A 25,376-nucleotide genomic window follows, 5' to 3' on the forward strand; every position below is an offset into this window, starting at 1 on the left:
GAGGTCTCAAATAACCAAACAGAAAAAGAAGAACACATTTGATTTCCATGGCTTTCTTCTCCTCTTGATTTCTTTAATGCCTTCATTTTCTGAACTATATGGAATTTTCTGGATTGAGTTCCAAACTAGAAACTAACATCATGGGCTGGCAGGATGGATCAGTTGGATAATGATGCTTACTCCCAATCCTCAAGAATTGATGTGTGTCAGGAAACACATGGTGGAAAGATAAATTGACTGCTGCAAATTGTCCTCAAAAATACACACACACACACACACACACACACACACACACACACACACACACACACAATCAGACAGACACTCAAACGAAACATGTAAAAATGTAATATGTAAATATTACAACAAATATGTAAAACATGTTACAAATCAAGTTGAATAAATTGACTTTGTTCCACTTTTCATATGTGAAGCAATTTTTACTATCTTCCCTTTGGAGTCCAGTGACATGAGTGTAATGATATCATGATTTATCTATTGATTATTTTACTTGTTCACTGAATGGAGGGATTTGAATCACGTTTGGCTTGTGATTAGGTTCTATAAACAGTTACTTAGCACATTTGCAATCATGTTACTTTGAAAAATTGAAGACCCCAGCCCTTTGATTGTCAGTGTTTTGTTGTCTAGGCAGGTGCGCTGGCAGGACTCAGTTCACTGGAATTGTGTCTTCTGTCTCTAACTGACTTGAGTGCCCAGTTAGGAATCTGCTGACCACTGTTCCTACATTTCAGTCCAATCAAAGAATGGGGGGATTCCTGGCTGGATTCTCTGGGAGAAACATGCTCAGTTGTCAGGAACATCCATCCGTTTTTCCCTGAAGCCCACCTCAAGTCTGTCTTCCACCTGGCTGCCTGTTGCATAATTTTTGTACAGCACTACATGGAAATTCCTTCACTCCCTTCCAGAAATGTCCTTTCTTACTCAGTGCACTCATCTACTAGACTATTATGCACTATACCCTCTAGAAATTTAGTAGAAAGTTCTTGGGCCAAGGATGTGAGTTCTGACATCTACAGTCAAATTGTATAGTACTTTTCCCATTTTGAGTTCAGTGGCAAAATTGTTGATAATTCTGGATGGTGTGTTGGTTAAATGCATACCTGTTAATTATGGTCTACACATACAGGTCAGGATAAGAATAATTTTTGATGGGTCAGAATACGAAAATTATTTATTAACTGTGACCACTAGGTGGTGCCACGAATGAAGGAAATCCATGTGGTTACTCATGCTTTCCAATCAAGGATCACACACAGCTTTGAGTTGCACATAAATGAACATGTTCACTTGTACATGAATGTGTGCATACGTAAGTAAGGGTCTAATGACTCCTTGTAATTAAAAATAGCGTTAATGTGTTTTGTGCATAGAAAGCCATGCATTGCTGGGTATTGTTGGTGCATGCCTTTAATCCCAGCACTCGGGAGGCAGAGGCAGGCAGATCTCTGTGAGTTCAAGACCAGCCTGGTCTACAAGAGCTAGTTCCAGGACAGCCTCCAGGGCCACAGAGAAACTCTGTCTTGAGAAACCAAATAAATAAATAAATAAATTTTAAAATGATACCAATAATTGATGTTTTAGAATCATGAAAATATGTAAACATTTAGCTATAATGAACTTGAAATACAAACGTGATTTCCCTGATTCAGAGAACGCCAGTACTAAGACACTGCATGACTTTGTCCTATGTAATATATTACCCAATCAGTACAGTTTTGCAAGCCTCTGAACTGACTTAACTATGTCAACCTGGATTGTACACATCTGCACAGGAGAGTTCTCTCTAATTAGAAATTAGTATTTGTATACTGCAAGGTGGTTTTGAATACTGCTTAGCAATGGAGAGGCAGAGGTATGATGATCTCTGTGAGTTTGAGACCATCCTGGTCTACAAGAGCTAGTTTCAGGACAGGCTCCAAAGCCACAGAGAAACCTGTTTTGAAAACCCGGGGAAAAAAAAGAAATTGAATACTTAGTAGTTCAAGCAATCCTCCATAAAATGTACAGCCATCAATTCTGTCTTTTTCATTTACATGGAAACAATTAATGCATGCAGGAAAACTGTGATACAGAAAGTCATTCATCATAGCTCTTCATGATGCAGACCCCTGTGTCTAACTTCCTCCAACTTGAGACTGTGATTCCTACCATCTCATTTGTTTGCCCCTGAAGTGTACACTGTGCACTGTTTCCTGCTCTTCTGTTCTGAAGGAAAAACCATGCTTCAAACATAAGTCCTTTCCCTGGTCTGCAATGGACAATGCACTATGTGACTCAAACTAGTACTTTTAAGACTCTGTGGTGCTGCAGACTTTAATCCAATATTTAGGGTGGTTTGCCAGGATAACAAGAGCAATGAAAATACCCTGTGGGGCTACAGACATGGGTCAAGTCCACTCAATCAATATAGGAGACCTTGTCACAAAACTGCTTTGCAAAAGAATGGAGATGGGTCTACACCGTGCCCTCTGTCCGGCGGTGAGTGCCCTAGCCTCAGAACCCTCATCCAGTGGTTGATGGAAGCAGAGGCAGACATCCACAGATACACACTGAACTGAACTCTGGAACTTAGTTGCAGAGAGGGAGGAATGAAGATCAAAGAGGTCAGTACCAGGTTGGAGAAACCCACAGAAAGAGCTGGCCTGAACAAGGGGGAACACATTGACCCCAGATGCAGTCTGGGAGGCCAGTACAGGACTGATCCAGACCCCTGAACATGGATATCAATGAGGAGGCCTCTGCACTCTCAGAGGCCCCTGGTAGTGGATTAGTATTTTTCCCTGGTGTAAGAAGGGACTTTGAGAGCCCATCCCTCATGAAGGGAGGGACTCTTGCTCTGGACACATGTGGGAGAGGCCTATGCCCAGCCCAGGATGATGTGGTGGACTTTGCAGAGCCCCTGTTGAGGGCCCTACCATGCTGGGGAGTGGAGGGTTGACGGGGTGTAGGGTAGGTCTGGGTGGGGTAGGAGGGGTGAGGGTGAGGGGAGGGAGAGGGAGAAGGGATTGACATGTGAACAAGCTTGTTCCTAATTTGACCTAATAAAAAATAAATATAAAAAAAAGACTGGAGATACAGCAAACTGGAATCAATATACCGTTATGGCACATGAGGGGTTAATGCTGGTTGTGATCCTGTAATGGTCCCTTGAGCAGCATTTAGAGGCCTGCTGTTTTAGTAGAGGAATAGGCATTTCTCCTGGCTTTAAATCAGGGTTGACTCCTTTGTTATTGGAATAAGGCTGGATAAACCTGAGGAACAAACATTTACATCTCATCATATTGTATTATAACCATCATGGCTGCATACTACTTGTCTAAGGAGAATTTAAGATGCAGTCCTCCATTACCTAAATTCTATTTTCTGACTTAATGTCTCCTAAGAACTGGTAAATCTGTATAGTATAAATTCTACTGCCATTGCATCTATACTTCAAGATCACAGTTTAGCAGTGGAGTGTTCCTCTACTAAGGAAATATTGTTTACAAGATCCACATAATTAACTCCAAGTGTATACAAACCATAGATAATAATCCAGACAGTGGTTGTGTATGCCTTTAATCCCAGCACTCAGGATGCACAGTCAGGTGGAACTCTGTGAGTTCGAGACTAGCTTGGTCTACAAGAGCTTGTTCTAGGACTGTCTACAAAGCCACAAAAAAAAAAAAACAGTCTCAAAAATTAAAATTACCATAGCTATTATAATTTCAACGTGTAGAAGTTCTGGGAGACACTAAAGGGACCAGAGTTTGGCAAATCTGTGCTTCATAGTGACATGATAAGTACTCTGGGTGCCTGCATTTAACAGTGATGTCAACAAGGATATTTCAAAGCACAGTTGCAATCCCAATGCTCTGCACAGTTCCAGCCATCAGAGTGAAGATACTCAGTCTGCCAGCTGGACCAGAGAATTGAAAAGACCATTCAGGACCCTTTGGATCACATGGGAATAAACTGGAGCATACAGGACCATTAGGAATATGCAGGATAATTAATGCAAGACCAGGCATGAATATGGCAAACTCTGTATCTGTCCACTGACTCCCACTCAGGCATGGGAGGTTCCTCCACACTGGCTCCTGTGCCACTTCTCCCAGTCTGGGGATGGTAGCCCCAAGTTAACCATGTTGTGGCTTTACAATTCCTCTAAGCTCAACTCCCTGCAGCAGCACTCACAGCACAGAAATACTGACCACAAGAACCGTTTTCTGCAAAGACAAGCCTGGAGATGACAGCAGGAAGGACCCAGAACTTCTGTCTGGGAGATTGCCTGGAGTGCATGATTGTCTAGTGACACCTGAGTGACAAGAGATTCTCCCATAGGATTACACTGTGCTTTAAATAGTTCCTGATCCTGTCTTCCACCCCAGACAAAGACCTTTTCTACATCAGCAGAGATAATCATATCAATAGCACTTGTCCCAGGCTCCAAGAACATACCCTGCTACCTTCCTGATCTCCAAAGACACTTACTCTTCTCTCTTCTGAAAACAAAGTAGCTAGCAAACTTTTTCAGCCCTCTACAGTATGTGGAGTGGAGTAAATTTCTGTCACTCAGGTGAAAGAGTAGCCAAACTATTAACAACTAAAGAGAGATTTCAGGAAACAATAGGAGAGTTTTGTTATTGTGGCTTCACACTGAGGTCACTTTCTATCTTACTTTCTATCTAGTTGCAATAGGGACTTCAGAAAACCAGGAAAGGAAATCAGTAACTAGATCACAAACAAGATAATAGGACTTTCTCCCATCAGAAAGTTGGATGATGCCTCCATTGCTTTAGGAGTTATATTTCTGAAATTCAGAGCAAAATGTTGACAAATGAATAGTAATACAGAGTAGTCCTCATGGACAGTTGAATACTTGGAGAATAACGGAGTAAGGAAAATGTGTTTATAAGCACTATTGTTAGCCAGCATGACTTACTCCTTGGGGAGTTGAAAAAAAAATAAAAACAACAACTCATGGTTCTCAACAGTGCTGGTAGAATGATTCACTACACATATGTGGAAATGGATTTATTAAAATGTGTAAGGAGCCTGTAACCAGGCAGGCAAAAGCCTGCCAAAAGGAAGATTGAGACAGAAGCTTACAAAGACCTGGCAGGAGAAAAATTAAAGGAAAGGAAGCCATTGTTGATAAGAGTGAAAATGTGTGGTGTGTGGCAAGGTGTGATTAGCAAGATTTAGCAAGCTATTTAAGTGACCAGCTTAGAACTAGAATTTTAGACTGCACCATGATTCTATGCCTTGGAGCTCCCCTCCACTAACCTGAGACAACCAGTCCATCAAGCTGAGTGCTTCCCTTTCTGAGAAGCAATACCATGACCCTGGGACCTCAGGAGACTGAATTCAGAGGACAAGAAGTTGAGAGCCCTAACCTGCAGGCTGCTGCAGGAGATGTAACCCTGCTGTGAGCCCATTGTCTGTGGTTCTTAGGACTGTTTGCTTATGCTAGTGTGGTACTTTGATATAAGTATGAAGTAAAATTTACATATTAAAAACTAACTCTCTAAGTCTGTCATTCCACCCAGATCAAAACCTGGAAAGGGCTCCAGACAGTTTGCAGGATTCAGTCTAGGAAGAGCTCTGAGGAATGTGCTGGGGATAACTAATTCATTTAGCAACTAAATAGGACTGGCTAGGTAGAGTAACAAATTTAACTCCCCAGCAAACTTGTTCATCCAAGCTGCATAGCAACTCCTTCAAGGTACCAACACCCCAAAGGCAACCACAGTACATACGGCAAAAGCCAAAATAATGTGGGAAGAGTGGGTGGAAATCAGGGATTGAAGGCTTTCCAGAAACACCACCCTCCCTGTAAGGAGACTTGTAACCAGGCAGGCAAAGACCTGGCTGGAGGGAGATTAGAATGGAGGTTACAACCAGGCAGACAAAGTCCTGGCTGAAGAAAGATTAAGGAAAGGGAGCATAGGTCCACGGTGCAGCCCAGACATTGTAGATAAGAGTGAGAATGTGTGACTTGTGGCAAAGTGTGATTAGCACAATTTAGTGAACTATTTAAGGACCAGCTCAGAACTGGGGATTTTAGAGTGTACCATGACTTTATGTCCTGGAGCTCTCCTCAGCTAACCTGAGACAACCAGTCCATCAAGCTGAGTGCTGCCCTTTCTGAGTCAGACTCCATGACACTGGAGACTTGAATCCAGCCTGAATCCAGAGGAGAGGTAGTCCCTAGCCTGAACCTGTGGGCTGCTGCAGGAGAGGTACCCCTGCTGTGAGCCTATTGTCTGTGGTTCTTAGGATTGTTTGCTTATGTTTGTGTGTTGCTTTGACATAAGTGTGAAGTAAAACTTATATACTCAAACCAACTCTCTGAGTTTGTCATTCCTCCCTGGTCATAACCTGGTAAGGGCTCGAGAGTGTGGCTAGATTACTATACACCTTCTTGCCAACTTGGCAATTTCGGAAACTTGCAAGTCTTAGAGGAACACATAAGAATCAATACCCGGGGCTGGAGAGATGGCTCAGTTGTTAGGCTGACTGCTCTTCCAGAGGACCCAAGTTCAGTTCCCAGGATCCACATGACAGCTCACAACTGTCTGTAACTCCAGTTTCAGGGGCCCTGACACCCTCAACACAGACACCAGTGCACCTAAAATAAAAATAATATAATAAATTTTGGGGCTGGTTAGATAGCTCTTAGGTTAAGGGCACTCACTGCTCTTCCAGAGGTCATGAGTTCAAAACCCAGCAAGCACATGGTGACTCACAACCATCTATTTTGAGATCTGGTGCCTTCTTATGGTGTGCAGATATACATGAAAGGAGATTGTTATATACATAATGAATATAGAATATCTTTTAAAAAATAGAATCAATACCCATGTACTATGGTGGATATACATACAGGACTGGGGTTAGTCAGGTCCTCAACATCCCCAAATCAAGCAACCACCATATTGACATTATGGACATGGGCAGCAAAATATGGAGCAACCAATATAATACAATCTGATCAAGGCACACACTTCACAGGACAACAAACACAAAGAGTGACTAGAAATTTAGGAATCATGTGGGACTTTCATACAGCTTATAACCCCACAGCAGCAGGAGACATAGAACAATTCAATGGAATGCTAAACATAAATTAGAATCTATGAGAAATACTAAGATAACTCTGGCCTTAGATATAGCAACATATGAATTAAATAATAGGCCTAGAATAAATAGAAAATCACCCTTAAAGAAGTGATAGATATAATGCCAGAAATAGAATACCCAATAAATTATGAAGTAATGAGGGATTATAATTGCATTTACAGGAACAAGAAGAGAAAGGACATAACTAAGGCTGAAATAATAGCCCCAGGACAGAAAACACCGTTAGGATATCTCAAGATAAAGATTTAAAAATCAACAAATTGGAGGATATTGCATAAATATGCTACACATGCATACAGGTAAAGGTAGGATACTACCTATTATGCATTGCACTAGTAACAATTTATCTCAACCTCCCAGTCTGGTATATGGTGACACCATTCTGCAAGGAGATATACACACACATGAATGGAACTGTCACACCAGGAAGCAGGGTGGCCAACTCCACAATCTCCTGGCTACATCTGCTGAATCACAGACTCACACAAAGGTGGGAAATGAGGAAAATGTTAAGAAGGAAGGCACTTTTACTGATACTTGGATTTTTCAAGTAGTCATAAAGCAGGTATATACTGCCATTGACTTTTGCTATCACTATTTATATTACTGTGTCCATGTCAGACACAGGGTAGCAAAAGAAGGATAGCAGAACTGGTTACCATGCCCCACATTTACCATACCCACATTTATACAGAAATATGCATCATTGGAACCAAGATTATCATTATACTGGTCTGCTGAATGAATATGCACTGATTATATTGACAAAACCTACAGCTTATTGTATATTGTGTAGAGTATCATGGCAAGTTGGGTGTGAACAATTCCAGAAGGCAATAGACACTGAGCCTCCCTTTTGAGCTACAGTCAAAACATGGATGATACATATAATGCAAACATCCGTGAAATAAATCCCTTTAAATGACATCTCATGAAAATATGGTCAAATATTACAGACAATAAGGGCATCTTCTTAACTTATTGAAGGAAATGCTCATACATTAAACACAAGTGTATTTGTGCTCAACAATAAATATGTAACTAAAATCATAGGCATAGAGAAAAAATGAAATTTATTTGTTGATTATATATTAATGTGTACTTTGTGAGACAATATTTGCAACCCTCATAGCAGGGAGATTCAGAACACAGGTATATGGTAAAATCACTTGAGCCAGAGATTTGAACAACAGAATCATAATGATAGCACAAAACAGGATGCAAATATAAACCTATGTAACCCAATGAATTGGACAGAATGTAATTAAGAGAATATAAAAAGCCATTCATGATTAGAGCTGGACGTCCCCACTATGAAGACCTTGGGGTCAGCATCATTACAAACCATGTTACCCCATAATCTTCTTTGGAGACCTTGGGTCACTGTCAGGATCTGGAATTCTGTCTGATATTGTAAGCTTTGTAGTTAACATTTTGAATTCTATATTCTGCAGATCTCTGTAGTATTAGAAGTCTGCCTCGGTAAATCTGGCAACTTGTTTTCAGTTATTTGTTTTAAGCTTAACACTTGAAAACATATACAAGGGACTCAGTGAGGTTTATCCCTCTTTTAAATCATTAGTATTTAGCTTGAGTATAAGCAATGAACTCGTTTATTTAAAAGGATGGCTAGTAACTTGTATTTATTAACATCTTACAATAGGTTAGCAGCTTTTATAAAATTAAGACTTTACACTGTCAGGTTTACCTTTAAAATTTAATGTTTTAATACTTATTACAATTTTTTTCTGTTGTTATCAGTGTAAATATCTGACATACAGGGAATCCTAGGCTACCCTTATAAAAGGGTTTTGTTTTTTTTTGTTTTGTTTTCTTTTTAAACCTCGAAAGAATTGAGACCCATGTGCTTAGAAGTTATTTTAAGCCCTTTGTTAAACTTAGGTCTTTGTCTTACTGTACCAGATGAAATGAACAGCTCAACTTTTGGTTAGCATGTGGAGCTTATGGCTGTGATCTTAAATTTTGGTTCTTTGATTTAAGTACAAACATTAGCAACATAACAAAAGCACAAATATAACCTGATAAATTTAACCATTTTAAAAATAATTAAAAATATTTTAATGTCTTCTTGCAATATCAAAAATAATGTACCCTTTAGGTCTTTAAAACCATTATCACCTGGGTGACAATTAAATTTACCTTATCAATTCCCAGTACTACTAGTTTTAATTTTTATTAGTTGTAATTTTTTTAGCAGGTTTAAACATAAAGTATTTCTAATACCATCCTTACTAAAAAGACATCTGAATTCCTGATTACCCAAATTTAATGAACAGAGCTCATAGATAAATTGTGAGCTATGTCAATAAATGACTGGCTGCTGTTAGCACTAGACAGGAAAAATGGTTAAACCGTTTCTGTTATAGGTCCTTGTTTGTAACAAATCTTATGTGCATACCAGAAAAACATAGGTAGAACTTTCTAACAAGCATACATATTTTTTTGAGCAATAAACAAACTTTTAAACAATTAACCTGCTATGGTCAAAATTTTTAACCTATATTACCATATTTTAATTTGGTATATGCAGATATGTGAGCCCAGAGCAAACTGTTTACATCTTCCTCTGACACTTTTATGACTTTTCTTTGACACCCTCTATTTTTTTCTTTTTACATTCCCTTACTCTTTCTCTGATTCCCTCATGTATCCCCATCTTAGACAAATCTTTCCTTTTCTCTTTGTCTTTTTCTTTTCCCCTCTCTCAGTGATTCTCACTCAGGGGTGCATGGCTCAAGTGAACACCTTGTCTTCTTATTTTCCTCTAAATCCTGAGAGTACCTTTCCCTGTGCCTCTCTGCACTCTCTGGTCTCTCAACTGTTTGTTCCTTTTACTGTATACATGAGGTTTACCAACTCTCCTTTTATTTTTTAATAACTTTATAAATTTCTTACCTTCTTACAACTCTCCTGTTTTATTGTTTATTGCTCAGAGAAGCAGAATCCTACTCTCAACACCTTAAGCTCTTTCCAATGCTCTTCTGTGATGCTTTGGTGTAGTCTGTGGATATCTGAATGTGCACCCCCATTTGACATCTCCTACATCTAATGTTTTAACCCATTTGATCTTCTTGCATCAGACTGATCATACCAAGTCTTCACATAGCCATCACATCTACATACCATCCATTTTTAACCTTATTTCTCCATCTTAATTGTTAGCAGGAATCACACACAGTGCAGGCACTGCATTCCTGGCCCCTGACAGTAAAACTTAATACAACTTTTATATGTTATTATATTTTAGTTGACATAAAAACCTTTACCCTAAATCCCCGCTTTTTTAGTTAATAATAATACGTACCAAATTTTAATATGATGACAAATAAAAGTAACTCATTACGTTTGGATGACTAAAACACATATATATTTTTTTCCTGGAATGAATGAATGAAAAACATTATTTTTAAACATAATGTATCTTTGACTTTTCTTTAAATGTCAAAGCTTCCCAAAGTATACAGAATGGCATAATTTAACATAATTGGCTTAGGAAGGAATGGAGGCAGCACTGATGAGCACAAACTGTCCTTGGCTGCCAGTGGTTTGGAAAAATATGTTTTCATTACCCTAACCAATAACAATTTGTAACCATCCTTTGAATCTGAATGACCAGAGCAGCCGTGGAGGAGGGAAGTCTGGCTACAGTGTCATAACAGTAACCTATCATCCATAGGCTGCAACTTTACAGCACAAAGCCAAGTCTGTTTGGCTAGGAGTGGGCAACTTTTCAGTCAGGGTGCAGGAATCCCATCTGCTAGCACTAGAGAGAGCTGTGACAGGCAAGTGAGCCAGTGAGTGTTAACTTTGGGGGAACCATGGCTTTCCTAAGAGCAGCAAGGTTTCCAAAGGTTCACTCATGCCCTTTAGGTCTCATGAGCCAGCAAGTGCCACCCAGGCTGCATTCAAGCTCTCTGCACTTACTGGGCAATGGTGAAGAGGCAACACTGAGCAACATTCCCTGGGTGGCTGAGCAACACTGAAGATGCCCCTCCCTTCAGCAATCACAGGCCTGCTGCTACCCTCTGATCCCCTTCTGCACACAGACCTGCTGGGACCTCAGCTTCCCAGGAATGCAGAGCCAGAGGGGCACACTTAAATTTGGAGGCACCCACCCCTTGGCTAGCCCAGTGTGTGCCCCACAGGCATCTTTCTCCCAAGGATTTGTCATCCTTGAACCCACCCCTGACAGAGGCCTATGTGGAGCTCCCAAAAGGCATTCTTTAGGCCACTGTCACCCTGCAGGGAGGGAGGGGCCGGGCAAGTCCTTCTGGAAGCCAGCTTCTACCCAAGGAGCTTACAAGCAGCCTTGAGTGCCTGCCATTCACAGGCTTTTATGTAGGTAGCCCCAGGAGCCTCCATCAGGAGGCGGCAGCCCAGGCTGGTATAGGGGCATGCAAGGAGCCAGAGAGTACAGTCCTCCACCAGGCTGTAACTTCCCCCCTGTTTTTCAAAGGGGAGGAATGGGTCTGTCCCATTAGATTCTGTCCTGAGTCATAATCCTTCAAGAGAAGACAAACTGACAAAAAACAAACACAGGGCTGAGACTAGGAATAAAGTGCCTATACCTAGATTCCTACATTTACCCATTGTAAGCCTTCATTTGGATCCCCTATTTTACCAACAGAAGTTCTCAATTAGAGCATCTATTTTAACCTAGATTGCAGGTTTGATCCAACTCTCCATAGAATACCTACCCTAGAAGGGAAGTTGAGGACTTCTCCTAGGTTGCCCAGGCCTGGCCTTGTAGGCAAATCTGCCAAGCTAATGGCCTGTTACCTCTATTACCTGTATCCCTAGCATACATAAATTACAGGAACATGAACTTAACAGACAAATATAAAACATTTACTAAGCAACTAGTTGGGGTTGAAAACCTATGAGTTCCCTGTCCTGGGAGGGTCTTGGGTTTCCTGGTCAGGAAACCAAAATGTTGTGCCAGGTTCCTGGAGCCCAGAGACTAAACCAAGGTTTTGACACTCTGATGCAAAAGCAAAAGGTTTCTTTTTATTTCAAGCTGGCCAGCTAGGATCTCACTGCATGGCGGGTAAGTGAGATACCGACCACCCAAAAAGAGAAGCTTTCACAGGGGAAGACCAAAGGTTGAAAGCCACAAATTACAGGGTTTCCATGGTTACTTCAGGTTATACAAAGTACAGAGTATAGCAGTAACTATATATTTTAAGTGACATACATTTGAGTGAAATAAGACAGGACATGGGCTTGCAGGGTTAGAGGGTCACTGGGTACTGTCAATTATCCCCTTGGCTGCAGGATCTTTTTTCTTTCTTTGTTTCTTTTTTAACAAACACCTGAACACATTTATTCAAAAACAGTTCAGTTAAGTTAAAAATCCTATAATCAGTTCAGCCCCAATTCCAGTCACTTGGGTGTGAAGTGTAGATTTGTTACTAGCCACACTGGGTGAATGCCTTGGTCTGCAGGTACAGGCTGGTGAGGAAGCTACCCTGCTTGTTAGCTGCCAGGGACAAGAAAGTCCTCCCCAGTTCTGAGCAGCGCCCTCCTCACCCAAGTGCCAGGGTCACTGCAGGCCGCTCAAGGGCTCCCAGGTGATGGTGGCTCCTGCACAGGGGTGGACAGAGGCTTGAGGAATCAGGGTGAGGAAAGATTTGCCTGTAGCTGTAGTTGTAGTGAATGTAGCCGCGGCACTGCCTCCTTGATGAGGTTTCCCGAAAGCAGGAGCTGCTGCAGGATCTGGTGAGGGTCGTCATCGCTGGTGTGGGTCTCGGGCTGAGATCCACGTCGCTGTTGCAGAAGGCGGGACATGGCTGTGCTCTGGGGACAACCCCGCCGGCACGGGCCTGAAAGAGGCTGCAGGGTGCTCGGCTTGCCTGTCACCGGAGGTCCCTCAAGGCCAGGCTGCAGGGACACAGGGGATAGGACGCTGGCGCCCTCGGTGAGCTCTGCCACACAGTAGGGAGCTGCCCGGCTCCGCATGCGCCCGTGCGTACAGCATGCAGAGAATGGCTCCAGGGTGAGCTGGGGCCCCGGTCTCTGCAGACACAGAAGATCTCAGCATCTGCCTCGCTGGGGACCGGTTCTGTTCCACTGAGATCGCAGCCAGGACACGCAGGGGCGGGGGGCCCGGGGCAGCACTCGGCGAGGCAGGGCCATCGTGCGCTGTGTCCAGCTTCAGCGTCTCACCAATCTTGGCGATGAGCTGGTCCACATCGGTCAAGCTGCCCAGAGTCACAGACTGCTGCAGCAGGAGGAAGCTGTCGTCCTTGTCCTCCCCCTCTGTCTCAAAGCCGGCTTCCTTCTCAGCGCTCTGGCACGGCATGGCCCTCTGCCTGGGACCCCTCGGCTGTGGGGGCATCGCTGGTGACCTGGCTGTCTGCCTGCTTGGTGGGCGGCTGCTAGGGCAAGAGAATCACAGAGGCTGGGGCCAGGCCTGGCCTGAGATGCAGAAGCCTGTGGCCAACAGACTTCCAACCTAGGGAGGCTGCAGGATGTTTACAACCAGTAATTAGCAAAAGAATGTTAACAGGAGTTTTGGACACTTACCTCCCCTTCTCTGAGAGCAAGCTGTCAGGTGCTGCCCATGGCACTCCTGATTTAATGAATTAAATATTGCCTTACCTGTAGAAATTTCCTTTTCAGGGCTCAAGTTCTTAAACTTTTATTAATTTTAATTTTCATTTGTCAGCTTTAACAGCCTGGGGCCTTGGTCTTGGGATATTCACTCAAAGGCCTGGGGTATTGACAGTAAAACACAGACCCTTGACTAAAACTTATAATTGACCTGTGAGAGCTGGTAATTGTCTGGGGCCAGAGCATTTTTCAAAGATTGCTTCAGATCCTAAGAACCCAACTCCTCCCATCATATGGAGCTGTTGTTATTTGTCCAATGGCCACTTTTGGCTTAGTAATGTTCTAAGAATCCTTGTGATCCCTTTGTGTGGTGCCATTTGAGTAGCTGCTGCTTGAATTTGTCCCCACATATTGAGCTTCCTGCTACTTCATAGAGGTCTATTCCTTTCTTCCCCCCTCCACCCAGAGTAGTATACAAGATGCTCTTTTCCTTAGAAGCTTAAATCTCAGCACTCCTGAGGCATAGGCAAGCAGAGGTGAGTTCAAGGCCAGATCACAGGTGTACTTAATTTATTTTGGCATATCTTTTGCTGTGTAATCCTCACATATTCCTAAGTAGCTAGATCTACAAGTTACCCTCTATTTAGTTTGTTCAAAGTTCAACCTGGAGTATGAATCTAAAGACACTTAAGGATGATGTCATTTGTGGAATGCAAATGTGTCTAAACTGGCTCCTCTTTGAGCTTTACATAGAGTTGGATGAATACCATCAATAAAGAGATTTTTCTTTATTAACCTCCTAAGTGTGTGAAGTGATTTCTCCCTGGAAAGGCTTATTAATTCTAGGACAGCTGCATTTCCATCTGGTTAGGAAAAATGTTTCTGACATAAGCTTTCTTATGTTGATGTCAGTGGCTTTGATTCCAGTCTGTTGCTTTCCAATGGCAATGACCTTGCTGTTCTCTTTATTTCACCTCCAAAGTTCTTCAATTAAATGACTGTACCACCTCAGAGATTTAAAATTGTCCATTTGAGTCATGTAAGTCAACTATCCAAAGCAGTCAGAGGAAAAGAATATGCATGTGGAGCATTCCTTCTGTCTTCAGACCAAAACAAGAGGAGTAGTGTATTGGGTACACTGCAGGGGAAACAGGGAAGGCAATCAGCTGCTGGAATCAACATCCTGAAAAGGGACTTGACTGTGATATAACAATGTTTTTGTAATTTCCCAGCATGTTTTAATTCATGTCATGTGAATGAACAGAGACAGCTTGGAAGTGTTATCTTCAGCAAATGAATATTGAATTTACAATTAGGCAACTGTCCTATGGAGATATATGTGTGCCATCCTGTTTGATACAGTTAAGACAGCTCACAGGTTAAAGGTAGAGGCCATTGGCTGTAGTTCCATGAGTCACCTTACAGTACTCAGTAGCTAACATTTTAGATATGACAAAATTCATGCAATGTCTTATTAGTGACAGTATCCCTACTAGGAAAGAGCCTACATTGTTTGAAAGTCAGTATCGCTAAGCATAATATCATTTATATTTAACTGTTTTAAAAACTCAATTATTGACAACATTTTAAAAATTTCCTTTCTTTAAATGCATAACGGCCATAATCCCTTTGTTTCTATTTTTCCATTGTTTCCTTGCTTAAGAATTTCTTTTCATTTTTATCTTCAGTGGTGTTTATTTACTTATTTATATGTATCAGTTTAGAGCAATGTTTCTCAACCTGTGGGTTCTATATTGTAATTAATACCAGCAAAATTATAGTTATGAAGTAGCACTGAAAACAATTCTACAGTTGGGGCATCACCACATCATGAGGAAATGAATTAAAGCATCACAGCATTAGGAAGGTTGAGAACCACTGCTTTTGGTCAATGTCTCCCATAGCTCAAGCTTGCCTCACACTATGTAATTGAGAATTACTTTGAACACCTAATCCTGCTTCTCCTGCACATTACTGGAAAGATAGTCGTCCAATTCATTCTATCTTGGGCCTTGACTTATCTCTGGGAAGGAAATAATAAGTAAATGAATATCCTCCAAGTTCTCAAGATTTTACTGTTAATTTACAAATGAAGGAGTAACCTGTGTAAGAATTTCATTCAGGTGTAGTTATAGAACAGAAAGGAGGGGCATGAAGAGAGATTGCCTTCTGATAGTAGTTGACATTTACCATGTGGAGTCAGGTAATCAATATTAGATGTTCATAAATGTCCTGAATTCCATTTCTCAGTTTCATGGATCAGGCAAACAAGAATCTAGATAAAGAAAAGAACTCATCATGAAACCAAATTCCTGATGTTACAACATTTCAACCTAAGAAAAAGAACTGGATAAAATGGTCTTGCACTGCCTAACAAAATTGTTTTTTCCAGGTTTAAGATGATAACCCTGAGAAAAATGGTGTGAGTAGTACTGGATGTGCTCTGATACAAAACCCAGTCTCTGGAGCATATGACCATAATGCCTGTTTCAACTTTTAAATATAATTTTGGGGGTTATAAATACATAATTAATATCCACTATCATTTTCTCTGTCTTCAAGACATTTTTATAACCCCTTCCTTGTGTTCTCATCCAGGGCTTTTTTCTTCTTTTCTTCTTCTTCCTCCTTTTTTGTTTAACAACAGATGATGTTTGAATCTATGTGTGATCTGTGTTTGGTTGCAGGACTTCCCAGCTTTGAAGCAAAGGGTTGTCTGTGCTGAACATTGAGCATGTAATTGAATGTGCATACACAGCAACCTGTGCCATGGAAGAGGAACAGGATGTGCTCTGTCAGATTGGAGGATGTTACTGAATTACTAATTTCCCACATCAGGACCATAACTGACTATAGTGTGGAAGCATGCAAAGCTGGGAGTGTCTGTGTGATCTGAGTCATTTGATCTAGCTCATTCAGTAGGGTGACTGCTAAAATCCTGAAGCCCAGCAGGGTAGTCTTAACTAAGGATGAACTTTTGGAAGGCTTATCCATCAGGAGCACCAGTGGAGGGTAGCTTACAGGTTCCTTCCAGGATTCTCCTCTTGTTTTTCTGTGGAAAGCTGTAAGGAAGACCACAAGCCATGCCATGGTGAGTGTGTGGGCCTGTGTCCCCAGACCAGGAAGAGCAGATTGGCTGAGCTATAGAATCTGAACTGCTAGGGCTGGGATGGACCATGTGCCAAACTGAAGTTCTGCTGGTCCCTGTGTTGAGCTGGGCAGTGCCCCTTGGTATGGGGGACCCCTGGGTGTCTGCTATTCTTCTCTCATCTAGGGTTGATCAGCAGTACACCTGGGGAGCTACTGGCTGCCTACAGCCAGGTGATATTTCCTATTTTCCCTCCTGCCAACAAGGCCTGTTTACAAATATGCAGATTATCTGCATAGGGCAAGGGGCTTTAGAGCTTGGAATTTGAACTGAGTTACTTCCTAGGGAGCTGCCAATGCTATAGAAGTCAACAACCCCCTACATATAATTGTCATTATCCTTTCAAGAGTGACCAGCTGTTTTGCATTTATTAATCTTCATATCCCTTGCTGGAACCTGTAAGAAGTAGTAGCACTGGATGTTACATAGTGGAGGTGCTCACCAAGATTAAGAAAGAAGGGAATACACACAGAGGAATCACCAGTGGATTTGCTGGCCAGCGTCAAGGTCAAGGTAGCAGTGGGTGTGTTGATACGTGTAAGAACAATACACCTGGATGACCATGCCCCCTAATGTTGGAGCACACACCTGCCATGCATTGGGGCCTGTGTGAGGACTCTGCTCAGGTGCAAAACCCCAGTACGCATATGCAAGCTCCACTTAAAAAGTCCTGCCTCCCATCTCTCCTCCCTTCTTTTGGCTCCTCTCGGGTTGGCTGACAACTCAGCCCCATCGCTCCCCGAATTTCTGGTAAATAAACTTCAGGTGGGTTGTTCATCCATTGTTCCTTTCTTTGTATCAGCATCTACAGCTTAAACAAAAAATAGCAATATGGCTGCCTCAACTCCTGAGAGAGTTAGGCTGGTAAGGTACTGTAAGTGGCCACAGCTCTCAAAGGAGCTGACTTGGAAATAGAGAAGCACTGTCTCAAAAAGAAATTAAAAAAGGAGAATATAGAAAAATAGAAAAATTTAGCAATAGGAAATAAAAATGTCATTCATGGGTTTATTGGGATTTGTTTAGATATCAGACCAACAATAACTTCAGTTAAAAATGTTATTCCTTTAGAGAGAGCAGGGCATGGGGAGGAGGAAATACACAGAGCCTTCTAGAGATTGCTTTGGACATGGTCAGGAAGGGCACTGAGTCAGAGAGAGTACCAACAGAAGAGAAAATAGAGAAGCAGGTTTGTGCTCCAGGTGCAGGAGAGGGAAGCAGCCACAGATGACCTACAGCAGGTCAGAGGGGAGAAGGGTAGGGTAAGGTCAATGTCAGAACTTAGATAACTTGCAGCCTTGGGAGATGTAGCTGTGGCTGACACCAGTCACATGTATAAAAACGCTATTGATACAGCCAGTCAGAAACTCTTTTAAGGCCTTATGGAGAAAGAAAGAAAGAAAGACAACATAGGTAAATTTGGATCTGTTCGAATTTTGGATGCTCATAATTCATGAATTGGGTGTAACTGCTGTGTTACCAGAGATTTCAATTAGGAATTTTTCAGTTCAACAAACTGATCATAACCTAGGCAAAAGGAGAAATGAGAGATGTATGCAAGTTGTGAATGTTTGGTGTGGCCACACATGAATGTTTGATAAATGTAGGATTGTGAATACATGAATGCTGACAAAAGGGACTGCTTAAATTGACTTGGATATAGTTTGTCTCAGACATAGTAAATTAGCTACCAAAATTGCTTTAATTATAGTCAATAAGAACATCCAGTTGGTCACTCAATGTCTTAACAGGAGATGTTGATTTGAATCCTCAAGATTCACTTGGTGGAAAAATAACAGAAGCCCATAGCATTGATTGAGGGGTAAGGGAAATCTATGGATGATTATATGGAATTTGGCAGATGAGAAGATACAGAAATCCTCCTAAATTTTTATAGTTGTAAAGAAAAATCTAGAAAGTAAATGTTGATACATGATTTTTGAGAAAAAGCCACTCAGGAGACAGCTGCCTGTTAAAACCATTAATTGATTTCAAAGAAAATTGATAATCAGTTTCCAAATCTTGGGCTGTTGCAATTCATGCTAATGCATCCTTTCAGATTCCCAAAATAGTAAGGAGCAGTCCCATGAAAATACTATGTCATTTTTTACTAATGGTTCTTCTGATAGAACAGCAGCTCCTGTTGTTACTAGTAAAAATATGCAGGAGAGAAGGCCCCAACCACAGCTCAGAGAATGAAGTTATGTGCTGTTGCAATGGTCTCTCAGCATCTAATAATATGATTCATTTAATCTATGTACTAAGAATCATTTTGTTTTTACGACTCTTTAAATTGTGGAGACAATTCTATATAGAGAGACTATTACGATCAGGTTAAAAATGTTATTTGGGCTCTCTTCTCCAGGTCCTTATAGAGCGACATGATGGAGGAATCTGGATCGGAGACAATCAGGTCGGCACCGACTGGTCAGAAAGTTGGCCTTGGCAGCCTCTCTGGGCAAGGTGATGGCGGCAGTGGGTCCTGGACCACAGGCATGGCTGCAGTTGCAGGTAGGGGCGGCTCTGGCAGGGACACCACCAGGGGAGCTGACAGCGATGGCGAGATGAGTTCCATGGAGCTTCTACAGTTCCAACAGCAACAGGCTCTCCAGGTGCCCAGGCAGTTCCTGTTGCAGCAAGCCACCAATCTGAACTCCCCAGGGAACAAGGACAGCAAACAGTCGGCCTCTGCAGTGCAGGTGCCTATGTCTGAGGCCATGATGTCACAGCACATGCTCACCCCTCGGCAGATGCAGCAGAACCTGTCACCCCCTCAGCTGCAGGCCTTGCTTCAGCAGCAACAAGCTCTCATGCCCCAGCAGCTGCAGGAATATTACAAGCAGCAGCAACAACAGCTCCACCTGCAGATCCTCACCCAGCAGGAGGCTGGGAAACAGCAGCCCAGAGAGGCTCTGGGGAACACACAGCTGGCCTTCCAGCAGCAGCTCCTGCAGATGCAACAGTTGCAGCAACAGCATTTGCTCATCCTGCAGAGGCAGGGGCTGGTCGACCTGCAGCCCAGCCAAGCCTCCTGGCCCCTCCAGGCCCTCCCGCAAGCAGCCCCGTGCCCAACAGACCTGCCTCAGCTGTGGAAAGGCCAGGGTGCCCCAGGGCAGCCTGCTGAGGACAGCATCAGGCAGGAGGGGCTGGACTTCATCAGCACAGCTGCCACTGCTACTTGGTTTGCCAGCGCCCCCAAGGTCTCCCCACCCCTCTGCCACCACCCCTTACCCAATAGACAGCCCCCTGTGCTCACATCTCGGAGAGACAGCTCCTCCCATGAGGAAACCCCCAGTTCCCACCCCCTTTATGGACATGGGGAATGCAACTGGCCATGCAGTGAGACCCTGTGTGAAGACTTGGGCCAGTTTATCAAACACCTCAACACAGAACATGCTTTAGATGATCAGAGCACGGCCCAATGCCAAGAACAGATGCAGGTTGTCCAGCAGCTGGAGATCCAGCTCACCAAGGAGAGTGAGCGGTTCCAGGCCATGAAGGCACATGTGCACATGGGGCCTTCAGAGCCCAAGCCCTTCTGCCAGCCAGTGACCGTCTCTTCAGACCCATTCCCAGATGGCCTCGTGCATCCCCCAGCTTCAGCTGCTGCCCCTGTCACACCCTTGCAACCCCCTGGTCTTGGCTCTACCTCTTTGCATAGTGGGGGCCCTGCCCGCAGGAGAAGCAGCCACGAATTCAGCTGCCCCATCTGTTCAGAGCTTGCCCAGTATCATGATTACTACAAGAATGTTGCTGTCAGGCCCCCCTTCACCTATGCCTCCCTTATCCGCCATGCCATTCTAGAATCTCCAGATAGGCAACTGACTCTGAAAGAGATCTGTAACTGGTTCACCAGGATGTTCGCCTTCTTCCGAGGAAAAACTGACAACTGGAAGAAAGTTGTGAGCCAAAACCTCAGCATGCATGAGTGCTTCGTCAAAGTGGAGACTGTCAAGGGGGCTGTGTGGACCGTGGAGGAGCAGAAATATCAGAAATGGAGATCATCAAGGATGACAGGGAGTGATGATCTCGGGCCTCAGTTTTGGCCCCTTAACACCAGCTATCAGGCTGCCCTGGCAGAGAGCAACTTCCCCTTCCTCAACAGTCCTGACATGCTGAACCCTGGCTCAGCCTGCAGCCTTCTGCCCCTCAGCCAGGATGACATGGGTGCCCCTGGGGAGCCACTGCCCTGCAGTGGGAGCAGCAGCCCCCCTCGCCTCTCCCCTCCTCAGTAAAGCCACCAGGTGCAAGTGAAAGAGGAGCCTGCTGAGGCATAGGAAGACAGGCAGCCTTGGCCTCCCCTGGCTGCCCCCAACCCCAGCACTGTGGGACCTCGGGAAGACAGGGACCTGGAGGAGGATCTGCCAGGAGAAGACATGTCCTAAGGGTTGGGTGGGCAGGTGGGCCTGGCCACGACCCTGCTACCCAGTCCAGACCACAGCCCACCCACCCCACTCTACAGCCCCTCCAAACTCAAGGCACTTCCGGGACTCAGAGCTAGTCTAGCATCACACCTCTCAGGTTCCAGACCTGGCCTGAGAAGCAACTAACACCTATTCCTTCCCCCACTTTCTTGGTGCTTGAGATAAATATAGGAGATTCCGGATACCTGGCCTGAGAGCAATTAACTTTCATTCCTCCCCCACCTCCTTTTTCTCTGCTTCTTCATTTCTTTTTAAAAAGCCCCTTGGTTTCAATAAAGTTGGGTCTTGACAAAACCTGCTTGGTCCTGTTCTTTCTTTCCTGCCCATCATTTTCAGGCGTGATCCACCTCGGCCTCACGAATTACCGGAGCCCCGTGGGCCGGGGCACTTTCACCCCCTCATCACCTGTCCCCTGTTAAACAGATGACCAAAGACCTTTCTTATGCTGAAGCAAAAAACAAATCTTAAAAAAAAATTGTTATTTGCACAATTTCAATATGCTGTTCACCTAAAAAATTCAACGTTTTATCGGTCACATTGAGAGCTGTTCTGGCCTTTCCCCTATCTACTGGCTAAAGGCATCAAGTTAACAGGTTGATTAATGAAAATAGTAGATTTGAATCAGGTACAAAGAGCTCTACAGCCTAATAATTTTCATCATTTAAACTAAAGTCTAAATATACAATTTGGCTTAGCTAGAGATTCTGTCCCTCAAAATTGCCAAACAATGAGGTGTACCCACAATATTTATCTGTAACTAATTTAGTAATGAACCCAGATGTCCTAGAAGCAATGGGGTCATAACTCCTGTGCAGGGTATGCTTAAAGAGCAGGCTATTGCCCAGGAAAAGGGATTGGGAAGAATTTAAAGGGCGACCCCTGCCTGTGTCAGACAGACCCCCTGGTACAGAGAGCCCCTGGAGACAGGAGAGGATTGGGACATTTAAATGGGACCCATTGTACCGCAGCTTCCTAAAGCTCCAACTCTTATCACCTGGAAAAATGATGAATCTGTTTGGTAGAACAATGGCCCTTATCTGAAATAAAATTGGAGGCTTCTCATGTCCTGGTTCAGGAGCAACACAATGCAGGTCACATTGTCCCTTCAACTTATCCCTGGAATACCCCAATATTTGTTGTTAAGAAAAAATGAGGTAATTGAGGCTGTTACAAGACTTGAGACAGGTCAATAATACCATGATTCCCATGGATACCACTCAGCCAGGGATGCCAGGCCCTGTGGCCATCCCAAAAAATTGTCATTTACTTGTGATAGATTTAAAGGATTGTATTTTCAATATTCCTCTGCACCCTGCTGATTGTCAGCATTTTGTGTTCAATGTTGCATCTCTTAATTTAATAGAGTCTTACAAGAGGGTATCAATGGGTGTATTTGCCTCTAGGCATGACTAATAACCCTACCATGTGTCAACTTTCAATCAGTTTTGTCAGGATTTTGTAATTACCCCCAAAACTGGCATTCCTTACAACCATCAAGGACAGGCTATTGTGGAACAGGTCCATCACACTTTAAAAGCTTATTTGGTTAAATAAGGGGGACCTTGAGGGTCCCCTTGGCTTGCCTCACCCTACTTATATTTTAAATTTTTTAATAGTAGGTAATTCTAATAATTCTGCATCAATTCATCATTGGACATCCTCTGTGCAGAAAAAGCCTCTGGATAAATGAATAGATCTTCCCTGGATTCTTTGGAGAGGGCCAGTTCCGGTTTTGGTGTGGGCTCTTGTGTCTATTTGCATTTTTCCAGAGAATGGTGAATCTCCAATCTGGGTTCCAGAGTGTCATGTATACCTGGTTCCTTCTGATTTGATTCAGCTTTCTAATGAGCCATTGGATGCTAATGAGAAATCTGTCAGCCTTGGTGCTGATGGATTCTCAAAAACAGGTTTGACCAGTTATGGTCTGCTCCAACCTTAATCTGGGAAAGGCAGCCGGGAATAAGAATTTAAAGGAACAAATTTCCTAATCATTGGCCATGTCTGCTTAGTAAAGATGGAAGCCAAGCCAACCTTTTCCCACATGTTCCTCTGCTGGCCTTATGCCTGCTTAAAATACAGTCTTTTTGGCTGCCAAAGGTGTTAATTTAAGTTACAAGGTGTGCTCCTACACTCTTTGATATGCTAAGTAACCCTCACTCTGGAGAAATGTTTAACTGTTTCCTCCAAAAATGCCACTTGGAGAAGCTGCAGAGATGATGGGATTGCAGCCTCGGTTTTCATGGTACAAGACACCACAGTGGGACTCCCTGGAGAAGACGAGCTATTCCTTACTGACACGGGAGAGATCTTGACATCCTGACTTACAATGTGGCTGCAATTGGAACCACCAGGCAGTTTCTGGCTTAGCTGCCCCTCAGGCACTTAACACAGCAAGCATACTAAGTAGTTCTCAGGAGACATTCCTTCTGCTTTAAGATCCTAAAAATTATATTTATTCTCTAGTCTAAATGGGCACTTTAGATTTTAATTGGGTAACTTTTCTAGATTTCTCAATTGGCTACTCAAAATTATTTAGGCTTGTGAGATCAGGGTGCCTCCTCTTTAGGAAGACTCTGTCTTTTGGAACTCATACTAAAGGTCACTTCAGGTATGAAAAGGGATCCCTAGACCACAGGATTAAAATCTGGGCAGCTTCTTTTAGCCTTGTCTGTTTTGAGGCACAAAAAAAACCCCAGCAAGTCAAAAGCCACTTGTGGAGAGAGTAAATCATGCTTTCCTTGCAGCAAGCTACCCCTCAACGAAGGTCTAGCTGAGTCTTCAGGACAAATGAGTTATCAATGATGGGTTATTTTCAAGGAAAATCTGTTTACCTAAAACAGAGGGTCTGCAAGGCTTGGGCAGGCTTTTCTATGATGGGCATGATAGATGTTGAAGTCCTGAAATACTAAGACAGACACTAATTTTTATTTTTATATGTGTAAGGGATCACCTGTAGGGGACCTCTGGGAGTCTGCTTTTCTTCACTTATCTAGAGTTGATCTGCAGTACCCTGGGGGTGCTGACTGCCACACAGCTAGGTGCTATTTCCTTATTTTCCCTACTGACAACAAGGCATGTTTACAAATAATGCAGATTATCTGCAAGGTGCCAGGGGCTTAAGAGCTTGGACTTTGATCTGATTTATTTCTTAGGGTGCTGCTGATGGTGTAGAAGTTAACTCCCCTGTAAACAAAATTGTCATTCTTCTTTCAAGAGTGATTGGCTGTTTTGTCTTTATTAATCCACAGATCCCTCCCTCTATCTAACCTGTAAGAAGTAGCAGTACTGGACCCAAACCTTGGCCTCTGAGCTTTGTTGAGTGTGGATTCCCTTGGGAAAGGGAGGCTCTGCCTTCCTAGCAAGGGAGACTATGAGCTGGTAATATCACTGTCCAGTGATACAGGCTTTGCTTTTGTTGAGCAGTGGGAAGACAGATTGGAAAACTGAAGGTCTGGATTCTAGAAGTTCTGGATTTTACATTCCACTTTCAGGTATGTGTACTAATGTTACAAGATAGTTTAGAAACTTTTAGAAAGGAGGGCATGGGAATCATCCTTCAGCAATACATGATTAGAGTGTTTTCAACACTGACAACTACTGACAGCCACCATCATGTGATTCAGGTGAAGTTCAGTTCCAGGGCACAAAAGGATTTTCTGCAATGTAGAGGTATTTCAGGTTAGCATAGTATTTTGCAGGTGAATAGGGAAGATGCCACATCTTGTGACATCATCCATTCAACAGGAAGCAGGCATTAAATTATTCTATACATTGTGTTTTGATTGGGCATCACTGTGGCTGGATTTGCCTGAAACCACAAGGGGGAAATGAGGGGCTGTAGAGTCATAGAAGGCTCTGTAGGAGATCGCTTACATTTTCTGAAAGGGCCCCAGAGCATGGGGCCTCTCTGGAAGATATATTAGTTGCTGGAGGGTCAGAAAATTAACAGTTTAGCGGTCACTTTTTTGTTGGAATTGTAACATTTTAGTATGCCGCGGGTCACACTCTGAATTCCCAATTATGGTCCTAAGCCTATCCTGCCAGGGCTGCTCATCTGTGCAATGTATCCCAGCTGAAGTTCAGGT

At 43.1% G+C, this 25,376-nt stretch overlaps 1 protein-coding gene and 1 pseudogene across 1 annotated transcript; one reads left to right on the forward strand and one right to left on the reverse strand.

Moving 5' to 3' along the window:
* Positions 1 to 12,530: 12,530 nt before the first annotated feature.
* Positions 12,531 to 13,471, reverse strand: LOC113838360 (annotated as a pseudogene).
* A 5,777-nt stretch (positions 13,472 to 19,248) lies between these two features.
* On the forward strand, positions 19,249 to 21,252 carry LOC100761998 (forkhead box protein P4-like). Its single transcript, XM_035453679.1, is given in 1 exon segment — positions 19,249 to 21,252. A coding segment is annotated over 1 exon segment (2,004 nt).
* The last annotated feature ends 4,124 nt before the right edge of the window (positions 21,253 to 25,376 follow it).

This window comes from Cricetulus griseus, unplaced genomic scaffold (genome assembly GCF_003668045.3).
Source record: "Cricetulus griseus strain 17A/GY unplaced genomic scaffold, alternate assembly CriGri-PICRH-1.0 unplaced_scaffold_1, whole genome shotgun sequence".
Lineage (NCBI taxonomy): Eukaryota > Metazoa > Chordata > Mammalia > Rodentia > Cricetidae > Cricetulus > Cricetulus griseus.